The sequence below is a fragment of the Diospyros lotus genome, chromosome 6 (assembly GCF_014633365.1).
Source record: "Diospyros lotus cultivar Yz01 chromosome 6, ASM1463336v1, whole genome shotgun sequence".
In the NCBI taxonomy this organism is placed as follows: Eukaryota; Viridiplantae; Streptophyta; class Magnoliopsida; order Ericales; family Ebenaceae; genus Diospyros; species Diospyros lotus.
In genome coordinates this window covers 6464064-6485518 of record NC_068343.1, presented here as the reverse complement: position 1 = coordinate 6485518, position 21455 = coordinate 6464064, and the positions used below count along the sequence as shown (strand labels likewise).

At 39.5% G+C, this 21455-nt stretch overlaps 2 protein-coding genes across 2 annotated transcripts; one reads left to right on the top strand and one right to left on the bottom strand.

Moving 5' to 3' along the window:
• Positions 1 to 2581: 2581 nt before the first annotated feature.
• LOC127804198 (GTP-binding protein At2g22870) lies at positions 2582 to 10836 on the bottom strand. Its single transcript, XM_052341000.1, has 4 exons — positions 10335 to 10836; positions 10169 to 10238; positions 3205 to 3367; positions 2582 to 3072 (listed from the first exon to the last, which is right to left on the bottom strand). The coding sequence occupies exons 1-4, from the start codon at positions 10795 to 10797 to the stop codon at positions 2863 to 2865; spliced, it is 906 nt and encodes a 301-aa protein (XP_052196960.1). The 5' UTR covers positions 10798 to 10836; the 3' UTR covers positions 2582 to 2862.
• A 1463-nt stretch (positions 10837 to 12299) lies between these two features.
• Positions 12300 to 13283, top strand: LOC127805003 (uncharacterized). The gene is made up of 2 exons (XM_052342158.1): positions 12300 to 12504; positions 12578 to 13283. Exon 2 carries the CDS (start codon positions 12707 to 12709, stop codon positions 13229 to 13231), a length of 525 nt encoding a protein of 174 aa, XP_052198118.1. The 5' UTR covers positions 12300 to 12504; positions 12578 to 12706; the 3' UTR covers positions 13232 to 13283.
• The last annotated feature ends 8172 nt before the right edge of the window (positions 13284 to 21455 follow it).

Here is a 21455-nt window from a genome sequence, read left to right as displayed (position 1 = left end):
CACTCACTACCATAAAACTACTATGTAAAAAGAAGCTATTCAAATATGTGTCCATCCTGGGAGGAAGATTACCTTATCCTAGTCATCATCGTGCGTTGTTCGCCCATTCAAAATTTTGAAGAATCTGTTATCTATACATATATAAATATATAACAATAAAATAACAAAACCAAGTGCCTGTCGTCAGCATCATCCAGCTGCAGAGAATTTGGTAAAGGCCACGGTGAGATGGAAGTGGCGGCGGCGGCGGCGGCTGCTGCCGTTCAACCCCACCCCCACCGGATACGACCTTCAACCTTAGTCTGCTGACATCTCTCTCCCTCTCTCTGCCTAAACTATGTTAGTTTTTATTTGCAATGCAACAGTAAAGCCGCATAGAAATTCAGCACCACATGGAAGAAAATAGAGAACCATATTTACTTTATTATAAAAGCCAGTCCCCATTGAAATTGAATCAAACTTTCTGAATTTGACCGTGTCGACTGAGCACAAGCAATTACTTGAATTTCTGTTATATCTACCGGATTCCCTCTCCATTTTGTGCTCTCTCTAGATGTGTGTGTGTGTATAAATATTGACGCTCGAAGGCTTTGCTGCGCTCTCATCGCACTAACATCCAGTTGAGAATCTATCATGGAACCAGAAATACAATCCCACTCTTCTTCCTCAACCACTTCTTGCCTATATTCATACCAACAAGAAGGCAACAAATCCAAACCACTGCAATCCCGCACTTCCTTTTCCACTCTTCATTCAGTTCGTAAGCTTCGCCCAGCAAAGCCATGGAAAGCGCCCATTGCACCACTGCCGCCAAATCCACCCAGAATTTACAAGGTAGATTCTGCAAACTTCAAGCAACTAGTTCAGAAGCTAACTGCCGCTCCTGAGTTCCAGCCGCCAAGTCTACAAAGCCTGGCACCAACGCCATTGGGTCTCCTTACCTCTCCCGATGCTACAATACCATGGCCTCCTCCTCTCTCCCAACACTATAACACCAGAGTCAGCCATATATGGTGACAGGGCGACAAAAAAATATATGTGCACGGCTATAGCAGCTACCAGCCACCTTGGCAGCACCAACTACCAAATACCCTGGGATTCAGTTTATCACCAACATCTCCTGGCCCGTGTTCCTTCCTTTCTTTTGAGCCCAGGAATGGTTCTATAGGTAATTAAAGGCAATTTCAGTCCCTTTTCTTCTGTATCTCCCTTTACAGTTTCCCTTTAACCTCCATTCTGACTATTGGATTATTAGCGAAGGATGGCTCTCGGTATGCTTTTCCTGTTAATCAAGCCCCCATGGGAGCTGATGATTAGTGCAAGTACACAGCCAACCACTCTTTATGTTTCTTTAGTAATAAACTGATTTATTTCAATGCAATGCCGTACCCACTGAAAATAAAATGGGTGATCTATAGCAACTTGAAATTTGTCAGAAAATATGAGAAAACAGGATGCCCAAGGCTAGCTTGACCAGAAGATGATACGGTGCAGAAGCTACTCAATACAGGATTAATACAAGGTATAGAGTGGTAATTTCAAGAGTAACTCCAGACAAGCTTTATCACTTACACTGGAGTCTTTTTCTGTCACATTTGCATGGTGAGAAACTCTTAAACATCTTAAAAGTTAATTTGGGTTTGGTTATTCGGAGAGAGAATCAGAGAAGGGGATATTTCTGTTAAACTACCAGCAATATTTATTCCGTTCCTTCAGTCTTGACAGTTTCCTTTTTGCGTATCTCTCGCATTCATATTGCAATTGTTTGTACATTTTATTATTTGCCTTTTCTCACCAGTTCCCAACAAGTGCAAAGTCATGCCATGGTTTTCCTAAGCAAGCAGGAAGGAGAATAGTTGCCTTTTATCTTCCTTGATTTTCTCCTATTTTAAGCTACCATTTCTTCCCCTTGTTTATCAAACGGGCTGTAAACATTGCAGCAGTGTGGCGTAAGCTACAGGGAGCAATTGCCAACTAGAAAATAGAGAAGTTCTGGACAAGTGAATAAACACACAGCTGGAACTTCATAAATATAGCCTTTTTTAACTCCAAAATCTCCACCAACACTCCGACTTCAATTCAGCATCATCGTCTTCCTTTAGGAGAATGGGGCAACTTATTTCGACTCCAGGTCCAATACTTGGCATTAGGCAATTGGTACAAATAGCAATCGAGGATAACAACGCAGGAAGGCAATGCATACATATAAACAAATTGAAAAGCCTGTAAATAACATAATGAACACCACTGATGGGCTAATTTCTAAGCTAATAGAAAAGTTCAAATAATCAAAGAGGAAAACCATAGACCTGATAAATCAAAACGGACAAGTAAAGGTGTTAACTAGCCAGTGGGAAATGCCCTGATCATCTTTGGGTGGAAGCAGCACCCAAATCTTTATAGGAAGTAAATTGAATATTAAATGCTGGAAATAGCGTATGCTCCTTTGGGAGGAAACAAGGGTTTATTACCAGAAAAATGAGGAAATTCTAGCAAGATGATAAAAAATACTCTTTAACAGTCTCAATTTCTAAGGATCAGGCTAATCCACTAAAAGAAGGAAATTATAAACAGCAAGATGAAATGCAAATTAAAACTACATACACAGAATTGAGAGAAAAATGGTAATTATGACTGTCAGATTAGACACTTATAACACAATCTAACTATATACATACAAAGGAGCTTACATCACCAGGGAGCAACATCCAGATTTAAGTTGGTTCTGTTTGGGGGTGGCGAATCCATGAGGCTATCTTAGATAATATTCAGGGTGTTTTAATTGGCAGAAAAAAAGGTTTTAAAACATTCTGGGCTCTGGCATTACCATTTCTAGAAGAGGTGCAAGTTTTAACTCACAACCTAGTTGTCCCAATAGTTCCGTAGTTGTGACATGTGCAATAGAAGCTCGTCTCTGCCCAAGCCAGTGGTACTGCTGGTCATTATCCATGGAGGATGTTGCCGGTAATTTTCTCTTATCAGCTCTTGAAATTTTCTGATGTTTTCATCCGGTCTTTTCCCTTTACCACCTTTCATCTTGTCACATTTTGTGAAAACAAAAGTAATTGGTATCTGAAAAGAAAAAGGCCAAAAAGCAGCACAAGTGAACATAAAGGGAAGACTTAACATTTGATTATTAAAAAAAAAAAGGTTTTGCTAATATAGAAGGACCAGCAGCTAGTAAGAAATTAGATGGAGGCATACATTGTTCCGTCCAAGCCAATTAGCACAGTCAAGGTCAATTTTCTGAGGTGGTACACTTGCATCAATTAGGAGAAGGACAGACACAAGAGTTTCTCTATTTAAGAAATAGCCTTTGGTGAATGAGGACCAATCCATTCGAGCAGATTCTGGGGCATTAGCAAAGCTGTAAAAATAATTAACTTTAATAAGATACAACATAAGCTGCAACACCAAACATCAGCTCGATTAAAATATAGCATTATGTCATCAGGATCAATTCAAACTCAAGTGGGAGGTGATAAATGGCATGTAAGAGAAAAATAAATTGTTCATACCCCTTCCTTGAACAATAACCATTTCCCTTGGAGAAACTATTCTAACTATATATCTGCAGGCTTAAATAAGAACAAAAAAACACGTGAACAAGAAAAGAAGAAGCTTTCAATAAATAAAAAAAAAGAAAGAAAAGAAGAAGCTTTCAATCAAAAAAAAGAAAGAAAAGAAGAAGCTAGGAATATGAATATTAAACTAAATTTGTTACGAACAAACAGAGATAGCAAAATCTCCAAACGCACACACACAGTTCAAAATCTCCACAGATGAACTCACACGAACTGACCGATAAACACAAATCAATATAGACAGTATTGAAAACATAAACAAGAAACAAGAGGCACGAGATTTATAGTGGTTCACCCCCAAAAAGGGCTACGTCCACTTGAGCTCCAGTGAGAAGAGCTCACTCCACTAAATAGATTCAATCTGATTACAACGAAAAACGTAAACAAAACAACCCTGATTTTCTACACGATAAGCTACGAAATCACTAACAGATTAGGAGCTTACCTTTAATCAAAACCAAAATCAAAAACGCTAAAGAAGACGATCTATACAACATTTACAGAGAGAGAGCAAAAAGAAAACCCTAGAAAATGACCGACCCTCTACAAACCCCTCGATAGTTTCCGTCTTCAATGCGATCAGAATCAGCAATCTCGAGGCGTGATATAATATGATTTAATGGCTCGGATTGCTCTCAGTAAAAGCAGCACCAATGGCCTGGATCAAATCATGCAAACGGGACAGCAACAGACAAAACGACAAAAGCCACAGGACAATTGGGCTGGCCCAAAGTGGCTGTTTTTTATGGCCCTCTAGTGGGCGCCCAAGGAGCAGCCCACGGTTGCCATAAGAAGCCTCCCAGCCTTGGGCCTCATTTGAGGTTTCATTAAATATAACAAACTCCACCTTAAAACATCAAATGAATAAGTAATCAGATATGAAAATATAAGTACAACATGCTACAATTCTCACCTTCACAGATCTAGATGACCAAAAAAAAATTTAGCCATCATCGATATGCAACAATTTTAAGCAATGCTTGAATTTAGTTGCAGTTAATACCTTGGTACCCATGTCAGCTGGATTGTTGGCTGAAGATTCTTTCTGGATTCCCGCAGTTCCGTTGGCTATCATTTCTCTTACATAATGATACTTCACATCCACATGTTTAGTTCGATCATGATATACTGGATTTTTGGACAAGTGGATGGCACTTTGGCTATCCGAGAAGACCATCACTTTGCTTTGAAGCAAGTAAATTTCCTTTAGGATACCTTGAAGCCATATGGCTTCCTTGAAGGCATCTGTTACAGCCACATACTCTGCCTCAGTAGAGGACAGAGCTACAAGAGGCTGTAACTGAGACTTCCAGCTTATACAATTTCCACCCAAGGTAAAATAGTAAGCAGTGGTGGATTTTCTAGAGTCTCTATCTCCAGCAAAATCAGAGTCAACATAACCAACAAGATCAAGTGTATCAAATCTTTTCTTAAAATTTAAACCTATGCACACAGTACCATTTATGTACCTAAGCAAATGTTTTAAGGCATCCCAATATGTTTTACTAGGGTTAGACATGTATCGACTGAGTAATGAAATTGAATATGCAAGGTCTGGCCTAGTGCCTTTGATTGAGTACATAATTGTTTCAATTACATTTGCATATGAGACATTTTCCATTTCTATTATTTCAGAGTTGGATGTGGGACATTGTAATTTTGATAAAATAAAGTGACCTGCCAATGGAATCATAACAGTTTTACAGCTTTCCATTCCAAATTTATGAACAGTTTTTACCAAGTAATCATGCTGATGTATCTTAAGGCTATTGTTGCTTCTATTCCTCTCAATTTTCATTCCTAGTATTTTCTTAGCATGGCCTAAGTCTTTCATGTCAAAAACTAAATTTAACATAGACTTTAACTCCTTAATCTTTGACTTAGACTTGCTAATAAGAAGGATATCATCTACATAAAGCAGTAGATAAACAGGAATATCAGTGTGCATAAAATAGAAGCAATTGTCATATTGACTTCTAATAAACCCAGCCCCTAGAACAAAATTATCAAATTTTTTGTACCATTGTCTTGGGACCTGTTTTAAACCATACAAAGATTTTTTCAGCAAACAGACATGATCAGATTTTTCAGACACAACATAACCATTTGGCTGAACCATGTAAATGTGTTCATCGAGGTCTCCATGTAAAAATGCAGTTTTAACATCCAATTGTTCAAGTTCTAGATCAAATTGAACTACTACTGCAAGCATCATGTGAATTGTCTTAAATTTAACCACAGGAGAAAAAATTTCAGTATAATCTATCCCTTCCCTTTGTGTGAATCCCTTAGCTACTAGTCTTGCTTTATATCTAATAGGGTCATCAAGAGACATACCTTCCTTTAATTTGAACAGCCACTTACATTGGATCAGTTTCTGATTTTCTGGACGAGGGACAAGAACCCAAGAACCATTGGCCATCAGAGAGGCCATTTCCTCGTCCATGGCTTGTTGCCATTTTTTACTTTCCTTTGAGCTGACAGCCTCCTCATAAGAGGAAGGCTCACTGCTCCTCATCTCAACACCTGCCACTAGGGCACAAAACACCAAATCTGAGAAAGCATACCTTGAAGGTGGTCTTATAGACCTCCTGCTTCTATCTCAAGCAAGTTGGTAGTTTTCCAGATTATGTTGGGGGGTGTCATATTACTCCACATCAATTTCAGTTTCATCATTTTGTTCCTCATGATCAGATTCATGATCAGAGGTCTGGTCTAGGTTTGATATAGGTGAAGGATCACCGTCAGGTAGAGGCTCTGGTATAGCTGGATCATTTGGAGGATTATCATCTATAACTTGGTGCTCCACCTCTATTTGGGTTCCACCTAAGCTGATAAAATTATCTGTGTTACTATGTTGATTGGATTCATCAGTTTTAGATAATTTGCAAGGGTAGACAGATTCATTGAATATAACATCTCGGCTGATGATACTTTTTACACCCTTGGATTGTCTTTCCCATAGCCTATATCCCTTAGTTCCTTCCTGATATCCAACAAAAACACACTTGGTGGATCTAGGTTCCAATTTTCCTTCTGACTGATGAGCATAAGCTTCACAGCCAAAAGTTCTTAAGTAGTTGTAGTTTAATTTCCTTCCAGTCCACTTTTCTTCAGGGCATTTAAAATTAAGGGCAATTGAAGGGCTTCTATTTACTAGATGTGAAGCTGTTGCTAAGGCTTCCCCCCAAAAGGATTTAGGCAAGCCAGATGTGAACAAAAGGCACCTCACTTTTTCAAGGAGGGTTCGGTTCATCCTTTCAGCCACCCCATTTTGTTGGGGTGTGTTCTTGACAGTCTTATGCCTATTTATTCCTTGGGAGTTACAAAATTCATCAAACTCTTTATTACAGAATTCTAACCCATTGTCAGTTCTAAGAGTTTTGATTTTCCTGTTAGCTTGGTTTTCTATTAGGATCTTCCAATTTTTGAATTTCTCTAATGTTTTATCCTTAGTTTTTAACAAAAAAACCCACACCTTCCTAGTAAAATCATCAATGATAGAGAGAAAATACATGTTGCCTCCATGGGTAGGAACCTGTGAAGGTCCCCAAAGATCTGCATGTAGGTACTCAAGGCATGCCTTCGCCAAGTGAGTTCCCTTATGGAAACTCATCCTGTGTTGCTTGCCCAGCACACATGGTTCACAAAAACCGAGGATCTCAGCAGACACTGGACCAAGGTATCCTTGGTTTGACAGTGCCTGCAAACCTTTCAGGCTCATATAGCCAAGCCTCAAGTGCCACAGTTCAGTCTTATCAGTGTTAACATAGCATGCAGAATTTGATATAACAGAGGAATGAAAACAGCCATTTAAAACATATATACCATTTTTCTTTAAACTAGTTAAAATTAATTCTTCTCCTTTAAAAACATTCAAAGAACCATTTTCAGCTTTATATGAGAATCCTAACTCATCAAGTGTACCGAGTGAGATTAAATTCCTTTTAAGGTCAGGGACATATCTTACATCAGTGAGAGTTCTAACTTTGTTGTCATGCAACTTAAGAGTTATGTCACCTCTACCCTAAACATTACATGAATGGTTGTTTCCCATATACACTATTCCACTTTCTCTGTTATTAAAGTTGTGAAACCAGTCTATATTAGGACACATATGGCAAGAACAGGCAGAGTCCATAATCCATTCATTTATAACTGAGCTTGAGGAAACATTAAGTACCTCAGCCAAACAATTAGAACTACTAGCTGCTACTGTTACATTACCCCCTTGCTTTTGTTTTTTCAAGTAGTCATAACAATATTTCTTTATATGTCCTTCTTTCCCACAATGGTAACATTTCCACTTTTGTTTTTGTTTTCCCTTCTTATCCTTCCTTTTTCCTTTATATCCTAACCCATTATGTTATTCAGTATTCACAGTATAATTTCTTTTATCTGTATTTCCTTTAACAAACAAATTGTTGCCAGTTTTCTTAGATGTACTAAATTCTAGTTCTCTAGCCTTAATACCGGATATAACAAGTTCCATATTAGGGACTATACCAGTGTAACGTAAAACATGTTTCACTACATCATAATCATCAGGTAAGGAGTTTAACAAAATCATTGCCTCACTAGTATCTCCTAAAGCCTGATCAGTACCTCTTAATAACAAGGTGAGTCTAGTAAATTCATCTATGTTTTCATCCATAGACTTAGATGTATTCATCTTAAAGTTAAATAACATGCCTTTTAAATAAACCAAATTTGGAGCAGACATTACAGAATATAAAGATTCTAATCTATTCCAAAGTTCAAGAGGTAGAGATATACCGTCAACCTTACGGATTACAGAGTCATCAAGATGAAGAAAAATCAGATTAAACGCCTCTTCTCTGATTTCATTAGTTCGAGCCAGCTGCTCAGGTGACCATTTCCGGTCATCTGATTCCAGTGCTATAAGCACTTTATGATGAGAGAGAAAAACCCTCATCTTCTTTTTCCAACTTCCGAAATTCCCCTTTCGATCGAATGTACCGATTTCAAATCGGGTTGTTGTCATTTTCGTGTTGCACGAAAAATGCCCCCAAAAAATAAACCCTAGATTACTGACTAAGACCTGTTCAGCAAACTCCCGCTGACAGTGTCTCTTCAGAAAACCCTAGAGTTCTTAAAAAACAACACCGACACAAAAAAGGAAAGGAAACCCTAGATTTCGGAAAAGAGAGTCGGTCGAGATTTTGACCCTAAAACGTTGGATACGATAAACCAGAAGGCTCTGATACCACTGTTACGAACAAACAGAGATAGCAAAATCTCCAAACGCACACACACAGTTCAAAATCTCCACAGATGAACTCACACGAACTGACCGATAAACACAAATCAATATAGACAGTATTGAAAACATAAACAAGAAACAAGAGGCACGAGATTTATAGTGGTTCACCCCCAAAAAAGGGCTACGTCCACTTGAGTTCCGGTGAGAAGAGCTCACTCCACTAAATAGATTCAATCTGATTACAACGAAAAACGTAAACAAAACAACCCTGATTTTCTACACAATAAGCTACGAAATCACTAACAGATTAGGAGCTTACCTTTAATCAAAACCAAAATCAGGAACGCTAAAGAAGACGATCTATACAACATTTACAGAGAGAGAGAGCAAAAAGAAAACCCTAGAAAATGACTGACCCTCTACAAACCCCTCGATAGTTTCCGTCTTCAATGCGATCAGAATCAGCAATCTCGATGCGTGATATAATATGATTAAATGGCTCGGATTGCTCTCAGTAAAAACAGCACCAATGGCCTGGATCAAATCGTGCAAACGGGACAGCAGCAGACAAAACGACAAAAGCCACAGGACAATTGGGCTGGCCCAAAGTGGCTGCTTTTTATGGCCTTCCAGTGGGCGCCCAAGGAGCAGCCCACAGTTGCCATAAGAAGCCTCCCAGCCTTGGGCCTCATTTGAGGTTTCATTAAATATAACAAAATTGCTACTGGAATCAAAAGGCATCCATAATTGGAACTAAGGTATTTCACGCCACCAATATATCTATACAAACTAAATTGCTTTCAAGAACATTTAATAAGAAATTAGGGTAAAAAGTCATTTCAAATGCAATTAATCAATCACATTACCCTAAAAGAAATGCCTTTAAGCAGCACATCTACACATTAGATTCAGTACTCCCGTATTTTACATCACATGACAAGCCTAGCCCATAAGCCAAGCCTTCAGGAATAGTACTAATTCTATTTTGAATAATTTTCCGTCCAGTCCATTCACAAGAACCCCAAAATTACTGCAGGATACAACTGAAAATAAAACGAATCACCAAAAACATTTCGTAGGTAACCTCAAAATTACTGCTGGATGCCACCGTAGTTCCGTTCCTCTAAATTTGTAAATGTCGTACAACTGTGTAAAAATGTTATGAATGTGCATGTATCTTATTTTAGCGTCACCATAGCCAACATTCAAGATGCAAATGGATCTGATTATCGAATTCTAGACTTAACATTCAGTATTTGTTATGCATTGTAAGTGGCCGTAACACGTAATGGCAAACCAAGACAAGTCTACGCGGGGAAAATGAAAGCATGAGGCATTATTGAAGTTCAAGCACTCTTACCCGTAGCCAGGCAAATCCACAATGTACCAACTCCTATTGACCAAAAAGTGATTAATCAGTTGGGTCTTTCCTGCAAATTTTAATTACCATCGACGAACACTTAAAATCCACTCCCCAGAAACCAAATATCAAACACGTAATATGCAATATAGTAACAAGCCCAAACCTGGCTTCTTAGAAGTGAGAGCGACTTCTTTCTTACGAACAAGGGCGTTGATCAGCGAAGACTTGCCGACATTGGAGCGGCCGAGCATGGCGAACTCGGGGCGTTGGTCCTTGGGGCAGTCCTTGGGGCGGCTACTGCTCTTGACGAACTCCACCTCCTTTATCTTGGCATCGCCGACGTAAGGTCCGAGCACGATGTTCGAGCCGGGAAGGATCATGTCATCCGTGACCTCTTCCGGCTCGACTCCAGGCGGCACGAACAGGACGGTCCGCACGAACTTGACGGCGTCGGAAACCGCCGGCTTCGCGGCGGGGGCATGGGGGTTAGGGTTTTGGCGGGAAGAGTGAGAGAAAGGGCTTCGGAGCGAGAGAGCGACCGAACGGGATTTCAGTGAATGAGAAGGTGAGAGTGGGAGAGAAGCGAGGTGGGGACTGAACAAGCGAGCCCTCACTGCTGGGAGCATCCTCTCCTCTATCCTTCGTTTATTTGGAAAGAAGAACGGTACGTCATGTAGCCTGAAAATGAAAGAGTCTTTAGGGTTAGTTTGGTTAGGGTTTTTTTTTTTTTTTTTTACGAATTAAAAAGTTGAATAGTATTTAAGTTGTTTAAAAGCGTTTAAGTTGGATAGTATTTAAATTGATAATATGTTTGAATAAATATATTTTTATGTTATTAGTGTAAAGTTATGTATTTAATTTGTAAAAATTGATAAGTTGTTATAATTTGACAAAAAATCTAAAATGAATATAACATTAAATAATGCAAATAAAATTTAAAAAATATAAATTTTTTTAAAAAATTATAATTGATGTCCAATTGCTAAAATACTTACAATTACATGGTAATAAATTATAAAATAATTTAAAAAATATATAATTTGTTTACTTCATGTATAAATTTAAATTTAATTCATAAAAATATTTGACGACGTTCAGATTTGATCGACTATAATTCGTTGGCCCGTACTGACAGAATGATCTTGAACACGAGGGAAAGAAGGTAATAGCACAATCAACCAGACAATACGCTAGAAATTTTTACGTGATTCGACCATAATCATACCTAGTCCACGATTGCTTTCTGATCATTTTTAAAGAGTAACACTATGTATTTTTTCATGTTGTCCTTGCAATGGTTTTTTGACCCCCTATTTATAGTGTAGGGTATTTACAATTTACACAAAGTGTCAGGTAGTAGGGTCACATCGTGAGGGACAATATGTCCTTATTATCTCCATAAAATCGGGGAAAAAGTTCTGCACCATCTGGAACCTGGTTGACCACAAATAAGACAAGTGGATATCATTTTCGGTTATTTTGCTTTGTGGTCTCCTTTGCGAGCTGATCGGATTGGTCAGCCAGCTAGAGACATCGTGTGGTTTTCGTCATCATTCCTTATTTATGAATCTCTTTTTGATTTTGCAGACGTCGCTGGTGGGAAGCCCGAGTTGACTATTTCCCAAGCTCAAGAACTTCAGACTACCTCTAAAGCAAAAACAGACGAGGATGACTGCGAGCTCTCCGATTGTTTGCTCCACGACCACAAGCTCGCTCCTTCTCTTAGCATCAAAGATATCAGGAAAGAGGATATAGGAGTTTAGGGCCAGAAGGAGATAAGGTCGGCTTTTAACGTGGCTGACTTCAGCGGGAGTCTAGTCAGAGAAAGCAGAGCTCACAGAGAAGTCACGGTTGCGGCCTTACCAGCATCGCCAGAGGTAATGAAGCTTTAGCTTGAAAGACCCGGCACTTCGACGATCTCAAGCTTGCTCGAGGTCGTCCGCGAATCTTCTTCCCCTGCCAAAATCCAAAGGGCAGATCCTCGCGCAAAAGTGGCTGGTGAGGGTCGCGACCTCGTCACTTTGCTTTATACCAAGCTCATAACAACTGTCCCGACTTCTTCAGTCCCAGCCCCTGCTGGCACCTCTTCGAAGCGAGAGGCGACCGTGGATGCAATAGATCATGGAAAGTCTGTGGTTCGCGAGGAGGCTCCTGGGAGCAAAAGAAAAGCTCCTCCAACCTTGTAGGTCGATCAGCAGGCCCTGGTAGATAAGAGGAAGAAGGAAGAAGGCAAACACTTGGATAGGGTCTTTGGTAACTATACCAAGGCTCTGGATAAGAAGAAGGTGTCGGGTGATGTGCTCTGCGATTACGTCGCTCGCCACAGTCTTTTGGTAAGATTCTTCACTCGATTTCTAATTTCTTGCTTTATCTCGATCTTATGTACTAACATTTCAAGCCTTATAGGCTTCACTGGGCGCCTTCAAGCAGAAAGAGGAGAGGGCCCATGACGCAAAGGAAAAAAAACAGCTCGAGGCCGCCATCGGGGTGCTCAGGAAGGACAAGAAAAAGCTGGATGAGAGTCTAGCCTTCTTGATGAATGAGTCCAAGAAATACCGGAGCAAGGTTGAGGGTCGGGTAAGGAAGGCCGAGAGAGCCAGGGTGGAAGCTAAAGACGAACTAGCCCGCGAGAAGCAGATGTATGATTCGGCCTTCTCTCAGGCGACCTCGAAGCTGAATAAGGCTGAGACGGAGCTGGCTGCAATGCGGGGTGATTTGGAGCAAGCCCGGAAGCGAGCTGAAGCGACAGAACAGGAGGTCAAGCAACTAAAGGTCAACATTGAGGTTCGAGTCGCGAAGGAACACAAGGAGGTTAAGTTTGACATCTGTAGTGCGTTTGTTTTCACTTTGTGGAAAGCGCACCCAGATCTCGACTTTTCTTACTTTGGCGAGGAAGTGGTGGAGGCGGTGAAGAAATATGTTGTCGATGCCACGAACTCTAGAGTCGTCGCTACCAAGCCCGAACCCAATCAGACCTTGGTCGACTTCTTTGCTGAAGATGCCGGCAATCTAGCTCCCCAAGATGCGGCTACTCCGAGCTCGACTTCTCTAGGCCATTAGGATTTTTTCTTTTTCTTGCTTTATCCTTGTACTTGGATTTTGAAAGCAATATACTTTTCTCCTTCAATCGATTTTTTGTTTCTTCATCATTTGCTGCAAACTGAAAGCCAAACACAAAGATCGTGTATGAGTTTAAATTTAGTTAATTTAAGAGCACCTTTAGCTCGCAACTAATAAATCTCAAAACTAAACAACTTCGGATGATATGTTAAGTAAGATTTCATTAGTTCGGGCCGTATGTCCAGTAGGTCATGATCATGAGATCAAATCTAAGCTAACATACGGTAGCTCGATGATTGTTAGACTAAATCATTTTTTTGCCGTCAAGTTATACGTCCAGGTAGATCGCAATTCAATCATAGCTAACGTACCATGACTTTTAAGGGCTTAGCGAGGTCAAGATGAACACATAGGTAGGTCACAATCCATGACTTCTGTCAAGATGAGAGGACCCCAGCTAATGAACGATGACTTATAAGTTTTTAGCCGATGTGGTGGCTTAACAAGGGTCAAACCATGACGCTACGGTCAAGATGAATGGGCTCTAGTTTGCCGGCCATGGCTTAGGGCAAAGGTTAAGATGAATGCTCAGATAAGCCCAAACCATAGCACAAAGGCTAAGTTGAATGAGCCCCAGCTCGCAAACCGTAACCTTTTAACCCCGAATAAGGATTATTTTTTGCTTCTTAAGTTTAATAAAAAGCAAAAATAATAAGATTTGACAACAACAATCACAAGTTTAATTCCTTCACAGAATAATTTCAGCATAAACAGAACATCATTCAAATATCATGCAAAGAAAAAATGTTGCTTATCGAAAATATGGTCTGAGATGCTCCACGTTCTAGGCTCGTGGAAAAATAGCTTCGCTCATATCTGCTAAGTGATACGCTCCATTGCCCAGGTTTTCTTTGATAACATAGGAGCCTTCCTGTAACACCCCGCCTTACACGGGCGTGTCACTATAAGGAAATTCCGGGAATCTTTTTTTTTTTTTTAAGTCTGTCACACGCAGTGCCATGAGAATAATCTTCATATGCAAATGAAACACTCGTCACATACAATGGTCGATGCCCGCGGTGATTCCAAGAGCAATCTTCATATGCAAGTAAAAATCCCGAGAACCCTAGTCTTACTCGTTTAACTAACAAGATCAATAGACTTAAAACTAAATGAGATATGATATAACACAGCGGAATACATCAAAATGTCGTGGCCTACCACGATTTTCAAACAAGATAATCCTACGTCAAAACACGTGTTACAATGTTACAAAATGATAACAATAGTATCATATAACCGTTCGTACATATGCCAAAATAACTTCTGACATCTTCAAAATGGTACAACGACTATCAACTAAACACCGTCGGCCCCATCGGCCATTTCTTCGACCTCGCAGCAGTCCCTGGCTGGAACGTTGAATGTTTTAGAGGCATAATCCAGGTTAGATGATAAAACATCTAAGTGATGGCATGAAGCAGTTTACACAATGCATGAACAACATACGAGCATGGCATATACAGACAAATGACAACATGCAACGTGTCTAACTTGAGAAATCTCCCTGACATACTCAACCTCCCATGGAAAAACCATTCCACACACCGTTGGGGTTGAACTTACCGCGACATACTTAATCCCTCGAGTGCTCTACCGTGTCACTCGTTCACCAGGATTAACCTTGTCCATTCTCTAGAAAACCCCATCCTGTCCCATACGGACCCAACAACGACATGAAAACCGACACCCCGATGATATGAAAATACACACCATACACCTACTCGTTTTAAAAGTAAAACAGTTGATGCAATATATCATATGTTCAATATGAAAATGATGCCACAATGTATATAAGTGAAACGCATTTGTAAACAACCCAAGTTCAGGAGGGTATAACCGCTCACTAGAACTAGTCCGATCATGTGTATCCTAAGCTCGGAAGGGTAAAACCGTTCACTAGAACTGGTCCGATCATGTGTATCCTAAGCTCGGGAGGGTAAAACCGCTCATCAGAACCCACTACACACACTCCAAAACACAATCAAGATAAGGTAAATCTAGAATCCAACCACTCACCTTAATTCGAAAAAGTCTGATTTTTGCCTCGAAAAATGTGTCGTGTCTCAAAAAACGTGCAATCCTTCTTTTCAACACACCAATCGTCTCCTATTCACCATTAGAACCTTAGAAATTAATATTTCTATTTTTCCTTAATTTTTCCTATTTTCTCCTATTTTTCAAACATTTCTCTATCTCGAAAAATTATAATAAATACCAAACACCCATTTTTCCCAAATATTTTTACATAAACCATCCTTAAATAATTTTATGAAAATTATAAAATTAAAATCAAGCAAAAACCTTACCTCACGTGCTGCCTAGGGGTTCGGGGAGTGAAGGTCACGCGCGACCGGTGCAGTCATCTTCTCCGTCCTTCTTCTCCGGCTCCGGTAATCTCCTATGCTTCAAACGACTATAGGGGCTTGTAGATCTCTTCAAGGCAACCTCAATGGCACCCTTTAATGGCCAAAATAGCCACCGAAAAAGGATTTAAAGCCATTTACAGGCCGCGGTCCCGTGAGCTTCGATTTTTTGGCCAACTCCCTAAAACCCCACCAATCGACTCCAAATGCTCCAGAAATAATTCTCACGACCCAAGGAACAAAAATCCCTTATCCGTGAGCCTCGATTCATGCCAAAATGCCCTTAATTTCACTCGACTTTTTTGAAAAACCCTCGGCCTCTAGTGTCTATTTATACCCCATCTCGACCCGATTTTCCACCACAAATCGGCTGGTCTTATCCCCTTAACCCTAGATCTAGCCTCCTAACCAATCGAGAAGCACCAAATCGAGTGCTGGAACCCTCGAGAAATTTGGCCAAATCGGAAATCTTTCTTCCATTATTTTCGATCACATCAAGGCCATTTTCCGGCCAATGGCAACCACAAACCTTCTCATCATCACTTGGAGACCTCCCTAGCCCTTCCAGGCGACCTTCCCAACGTTTCCAGGCGGCTGGCCGGTGGCCACAGTGTGGCCGGTCGGATTCACACCATCCAACTTTTGTTTTTTTGCATTTTAGCCCCTAACCAACTTTTAATTGCATTTTCTCCCAATCCTAGATACCCCTAGACTATCTAACACTTTCACTACTACCCATAAGTTCCATATTTTCCATTTTCCTCAAAAACTTTTGAAGAACTTGCCATTTCGACCTTTCTTGGGTAATTTACAGAATTTGCACTTTTGCCCGAATGCCCTTAATTGCGTGTTTTTGATTTCAAACCTTCGAAAATCTCTTGATTTTGTCGAATATCACTTATTTCGACAGTTTTACCTATATTGGCTTACTTGACACAGTCCCTCATCCTTCAGTTGTGTTTTGAATATTACACAAAAGCCCGAAACTATAATTAAATACCAAATTTGACCCTATAATTTTTTGAAAATACTTGTAATATTGAACATTGGATATTACACTTCCCAGTTCGGGCCTAGTGCCCCATCACTGGCCTTGCGAGCTCCAGGAAGAATAAGGTGCAGCACGAGGTCACCGATATTATAGCACCGAACTCTAACTTTCTAATTGTAATACCTCGCGATTCGTTGTTGATAGGTAGCCATCCTTATGTGAGCTAACTCCCTTGCCTCCTTGAATAAATCAAGGCTTATGGCTAATAGCTGGTTGTTGTCCTTAGGGTTGAAGGTGGCTCTTCGTTGACTGATCGCTTCAATCTCCATAGGGATCATTACCTCAGACTCATAAACCATAGAGAAATGAGTTTCTCATGGGGCAGTCCGAGCTGTTGTTCGATAGGCCCAGGGTACCATTTGTAGTTCGTCCACCTAGGCTCCATTTCTGGCTTCCAGCTTTGTCTTCAAGATCTGCTTGATTATTTTGTTGACAGTTTCGACTTGACCATTAGCTTGAGAATGATCCACGGCCAAGAAGCTCTTCTGGATCCCCGGCGATTCGCAAAACTGGATGAACTGCTCACTGGTGAACTGGGTCCCATTGTCCGTGATTATCTATTGGGGGACTTCGAATCTGCATATGATATTACTCCAGACAAACCCCTCTACTTTTATCGTGGATATTTTTGCGAGCTCCTTCGCTTTTACCCATTTAGTGAAGTAATCGATCGCTACTATAGCGTGCTTGCATCCCCCGCGAGCTGTTGGGAGTGGGTCAATTAGGTCCATGCCCCATATGGCAAAGAGTCACGGGCTACTCATCTACTACAGATAGACTGGTGGAGCTCGCAGTATCTTTACGAATCTTTGGCACGAGTCACATCTCTTTACCAGATTCGTAGCGTCTTACTTCATTATAGGCCAATAGAAACCCTGGCAAAGTATTTTTTGAGTCAAGAATAACCCCTCAGCGTGGTTTTCACAATGACCTGCATAGATTTCCTTGAGTACCTGACTGCACTCTCACCCTGCAATTAAAACACAATAAAAACAAATCATAATAAAACTTTTATATTTTTTTTATTTTAGTGAGAGGTTTATACTCGCCAGTGTACGAGTGCAGTTGTAGTCCAAATTTATATTTATATTTTCTGGATGAATCCAGGTCGTCCACTGAGAGATTTATTTATGGCAAAAGAAAAAGAATGTCACACACACGCACACGCATTTGAACAAATTGACAACAAGATTTTTTATGATTTTGTTTTTAGACAACAGATACTAGAAAATAAAGTAAGGCAAAAATTGAAATAAACATTAAACGTAAAAATATGAATTTGGATAGTGCTTGAGTTAAGACAATTTCAGTACCAACCCGTTGATTCCCAAATTTTAGCATAAAAGATTAGCAACATTAATTTAATTTCAGATATGAGGGTTTGTTATTAAATGCAATTAGAGATGATGATAGTTCTAGGTTAAGCAATCCCCATACATGATATGCGGGATTCTAATTTAAGCAACTACCATAAATCCAATTACAATTAATATACAAAACAACTAAATTAATCATCCGGGTTTGGGTATGATAGCGTTTCCAGTTCTAGTAACTCTCATACATGGCATGAAAGCTCTAACTTAAGTTTACGCTCCAATCCAAACCTAGTGATTTTTCAACAATTAATACACACTCATACTGAAATTTAAATTAAGGTTACTTATTTAAAACGCAGCTTTCTTTGGGAATCATTAGCGTTGGACACTGTCCTTGCCTTAACCCAAGATTAGATTTAGCTACTCATCTCCATTAAATTAATTGACAGGAATTTAAATGACATAATTTAAATAACAGAATTTAAATGACAGGAATTAAAATAGAAGAAACTAACCAGCCATTTAGGCGGTAGATAATTAAAATACAAGAATTAAAATTGCAAGAATTTAAAGGCATAAACTAACCGTCCATTTAGGCGGTGAACAATTAAATGATAAGAATTAAAATTGCAAGAATTTAAAGGCAAAAACTAATCGTCCATTTAGGCGGTGAATAATAAAGTAATAATAAATGACATAAGAATTTAAAAGAAGAAAAAAAAAGTAAGATTATAAGAGAAAGTACTAAAGAAAATGAGAAAGAACAAGAACAATTCTCAAAGAGAGAATTATAAGGAAACAACTAAACTTTTATTCAAGAATAATAATCACACTTACAAATGCAATCAAGTGAGCTATTTATAGGCCACAAGATGCAATACAAACCACACAATTTCAATTATTCAATTAGACATAATTATATCTAATGGGCACTCACACACTTAAAGTTAAATGGATTTTAGCTATAATACACACCTAATATTAAATGGATTTTAGCTAAAATACATACCTAATAAAGCACTCATAAAGTTAAATGGATTTTAGCTATAATATCCACCTAATAGTTAAATGGATTTTAGCTAAAAAACACACCTAATAAAGCTCTCACATAAAAAATAAAAATAGATTTCTATAAATTGGTTTTTAATCTTCATTAGGATTAAAAATAATCCTTGGGCTTTCTCCAAATAATATTTTCCATGGGTTGCTCAAATTGGGCCTTAATTCTTCATGGGCTTGAATTCTTCATGGACTTTAATTTTTCATGGGTTTGATTTCTTCATGGACTTGATTTCTCCATGGCTTTGATTTCTTCATGGACTTGAATTCTTCATGGACTTTAAGTCTTCATGGGCTTGAATTCTTCATGCCTAAAAAAAATAAAAATAATTTAATGTTATTAATAAATTATATATTATATATATGTATTACATATGGCACATATATATATTAGATTATATTATATATATATTACATGCATGCATATAATGATATATATGTATTATATATAATTTTATATATTATTATTATTTACTTTAGAACTTCATTTCATTCATCTTTCAATTTAAATTTACATATAACCATAAAATATATATTAATATCTAATTTAAACCATATTTAAGATCGAAATAAGGGTATAATTATAACAAAATTTTTACAAAATTAACCACTAATCAGTACCATCTGGTAATCAGGGTCATCGAGGCATCTTAGCAAGGGGGTAGTAAATTCCCTTTTGTAGAGCATATCATCATGAAAGTAGTATTTGGCCACCCGAGCTCGCACACAACGCTCATCTATTATGTCATTTAGTAACTTTCCCTCCTATAGGTAGTTAATAATGGGTTTCATCCACGAATCTGGGGCCACCGTGATTACTAAAACCTCGCATTAATCCTCCATGCTTGGTGCTGCTAGGAACTCTACCGGAATGGCTTCCAAGGAATTCGCATCTCGAGCTGATGCCAAGCGAGCTAAAACGTCGGCGTGTGAATTTTGGTTCCTTGGCACCTGGCTCACCTTGCACCTCTCAAAGGTGCACGTTAAGTCCCGAACTTTCTGGAGGTAGGCTACTATCTTCGAACCCTTCGCCTGGTATTCACCTCATATTTGACATACCACGAGTTAAGAATCACTGAAGACCGTTAGTCGCTGTGCCTTCACCTCCCTCACCAAGCGTAGTCCCGCTAACAACACCTCATACTCTGCTTCATTATTAGTTGCTTTAAAATCCAATCTCAATGCGTATGGAATTTTATGCCCTTCCAGGCTTATTAGCAGAACCCCAGCTCTGGCTCCATGCTCGCTGGAAGATCCGTCCACATATAACTCCCAAGATGGACTTTCTGAAGACTCAATCTCTCACTCTGTTGGTCCTGTGAATTCCGTAATAAAATTTGCCAACATTTGTCCTTTTATGGATGACCTCGGTTTGTACTCTATGTCGAACTGAGCAAGCTCAATGGCCCACTTGAGTAACCGGCCGGATAAGTCGGGCTTTTGTAGGACTTGCTTCAGCGGGTATTTGGTCAACACATCAATTCAATGGGCTTGGAAGTAAGGGCGCAGCTTCCTTGATGCCACCACTAAGCAATAGACAAGCTTCTCCATCGGGGTATATCTGGTTTCCGCATCTAACAGTCTGTGGCTTACATAGTACATAAGGTATTGTACCATATTTTCTTCTCATACTAGTGCCGCACTGATAGCGTATTGGGACACCCCTAAGTAGACGATATACTCCTCTCTTTTCTTTGGCTTGGACATAAGTAGGGCATGTCCCATATACTCTTTCAGCTGCTAAAAGACGACCTTGCATTCTTCCATCCACTGGAAGTTTTTGGCCTGCTTCAACGTATTAAAGAATGGAATACATTTATCGGAGGCCTTGGAGACAAATCTGCTGAGGGCAACGATCTAATCGTTGAGACTTTGCACCTCTTTTATCTTAGATGGCGACTTCATGTCAAGTAGAGTTCAAATCTTTTCCGGATTGGCTTCGATCCTCCATTTCGTTCATCGTGAAGCCCAAGAACTTCCCAGAAGTAATGCCAAATGTGCACTTGAGCGGGTTCAGTCTCATATAATATTTTCTCAAGATCTGGAACATCTCGTCTAGGTCACGAACATGGTTGTCAGTCCGCTTAGACTTCACCAAATATCATCTACATATACTTCCATGGTTTTCCCAATCAAGTTTTCAAACATCATATTAACCAGACGTTGATAAGTCGCCCCAACATTCTTCAGCCCGAAAGACATCACTTTGTAACAGTATAGCCCTCAATCTGTGACAAACAATGTGTGTTCCTCGTCTTCGGGTTTCATAGGAATCTGGTTATATCCTAAATAAGCATCCATGAAAGTGAGGAGCTAGTGATCGGCCGTCGCGTCCACGAGCTGGTCTATCCATGGTAGAGGGAAGTTATCTT

Bases quoted from the DNA above. Each gene is read 5' to 3' on its own strand.
- LOC127804198 (XM_052341000.1), bottom strand. From the start codon at position 10,797: ATGCTCCCAGCAGTGAGGGCTCGCTTGTTCAGTCCCCACCTCGCTTCT. The intron at 10,239-10,334 runs GTTTGGGCTTGT...TAAAATTTGCAG, and splicing joins TCTCACTTCTAAGAAGCCAG to GAAAGACCCAACTGATTAAT. The intron at 3,368-10,168 runs GTAAGAGTGCTT...TTATTTTTACAG, and splicing joins GTGGATTTGCCTGGCTACGG to CTTTGCTAATGCCCCAGAAT.
- LOC127805003 (XM_052342158.1), top strand. From the start codon at position 12,707: ATGAATGAGTCCAAGAAATACCGGAGCAAGGTTGAGGGTCGGGTAAGG.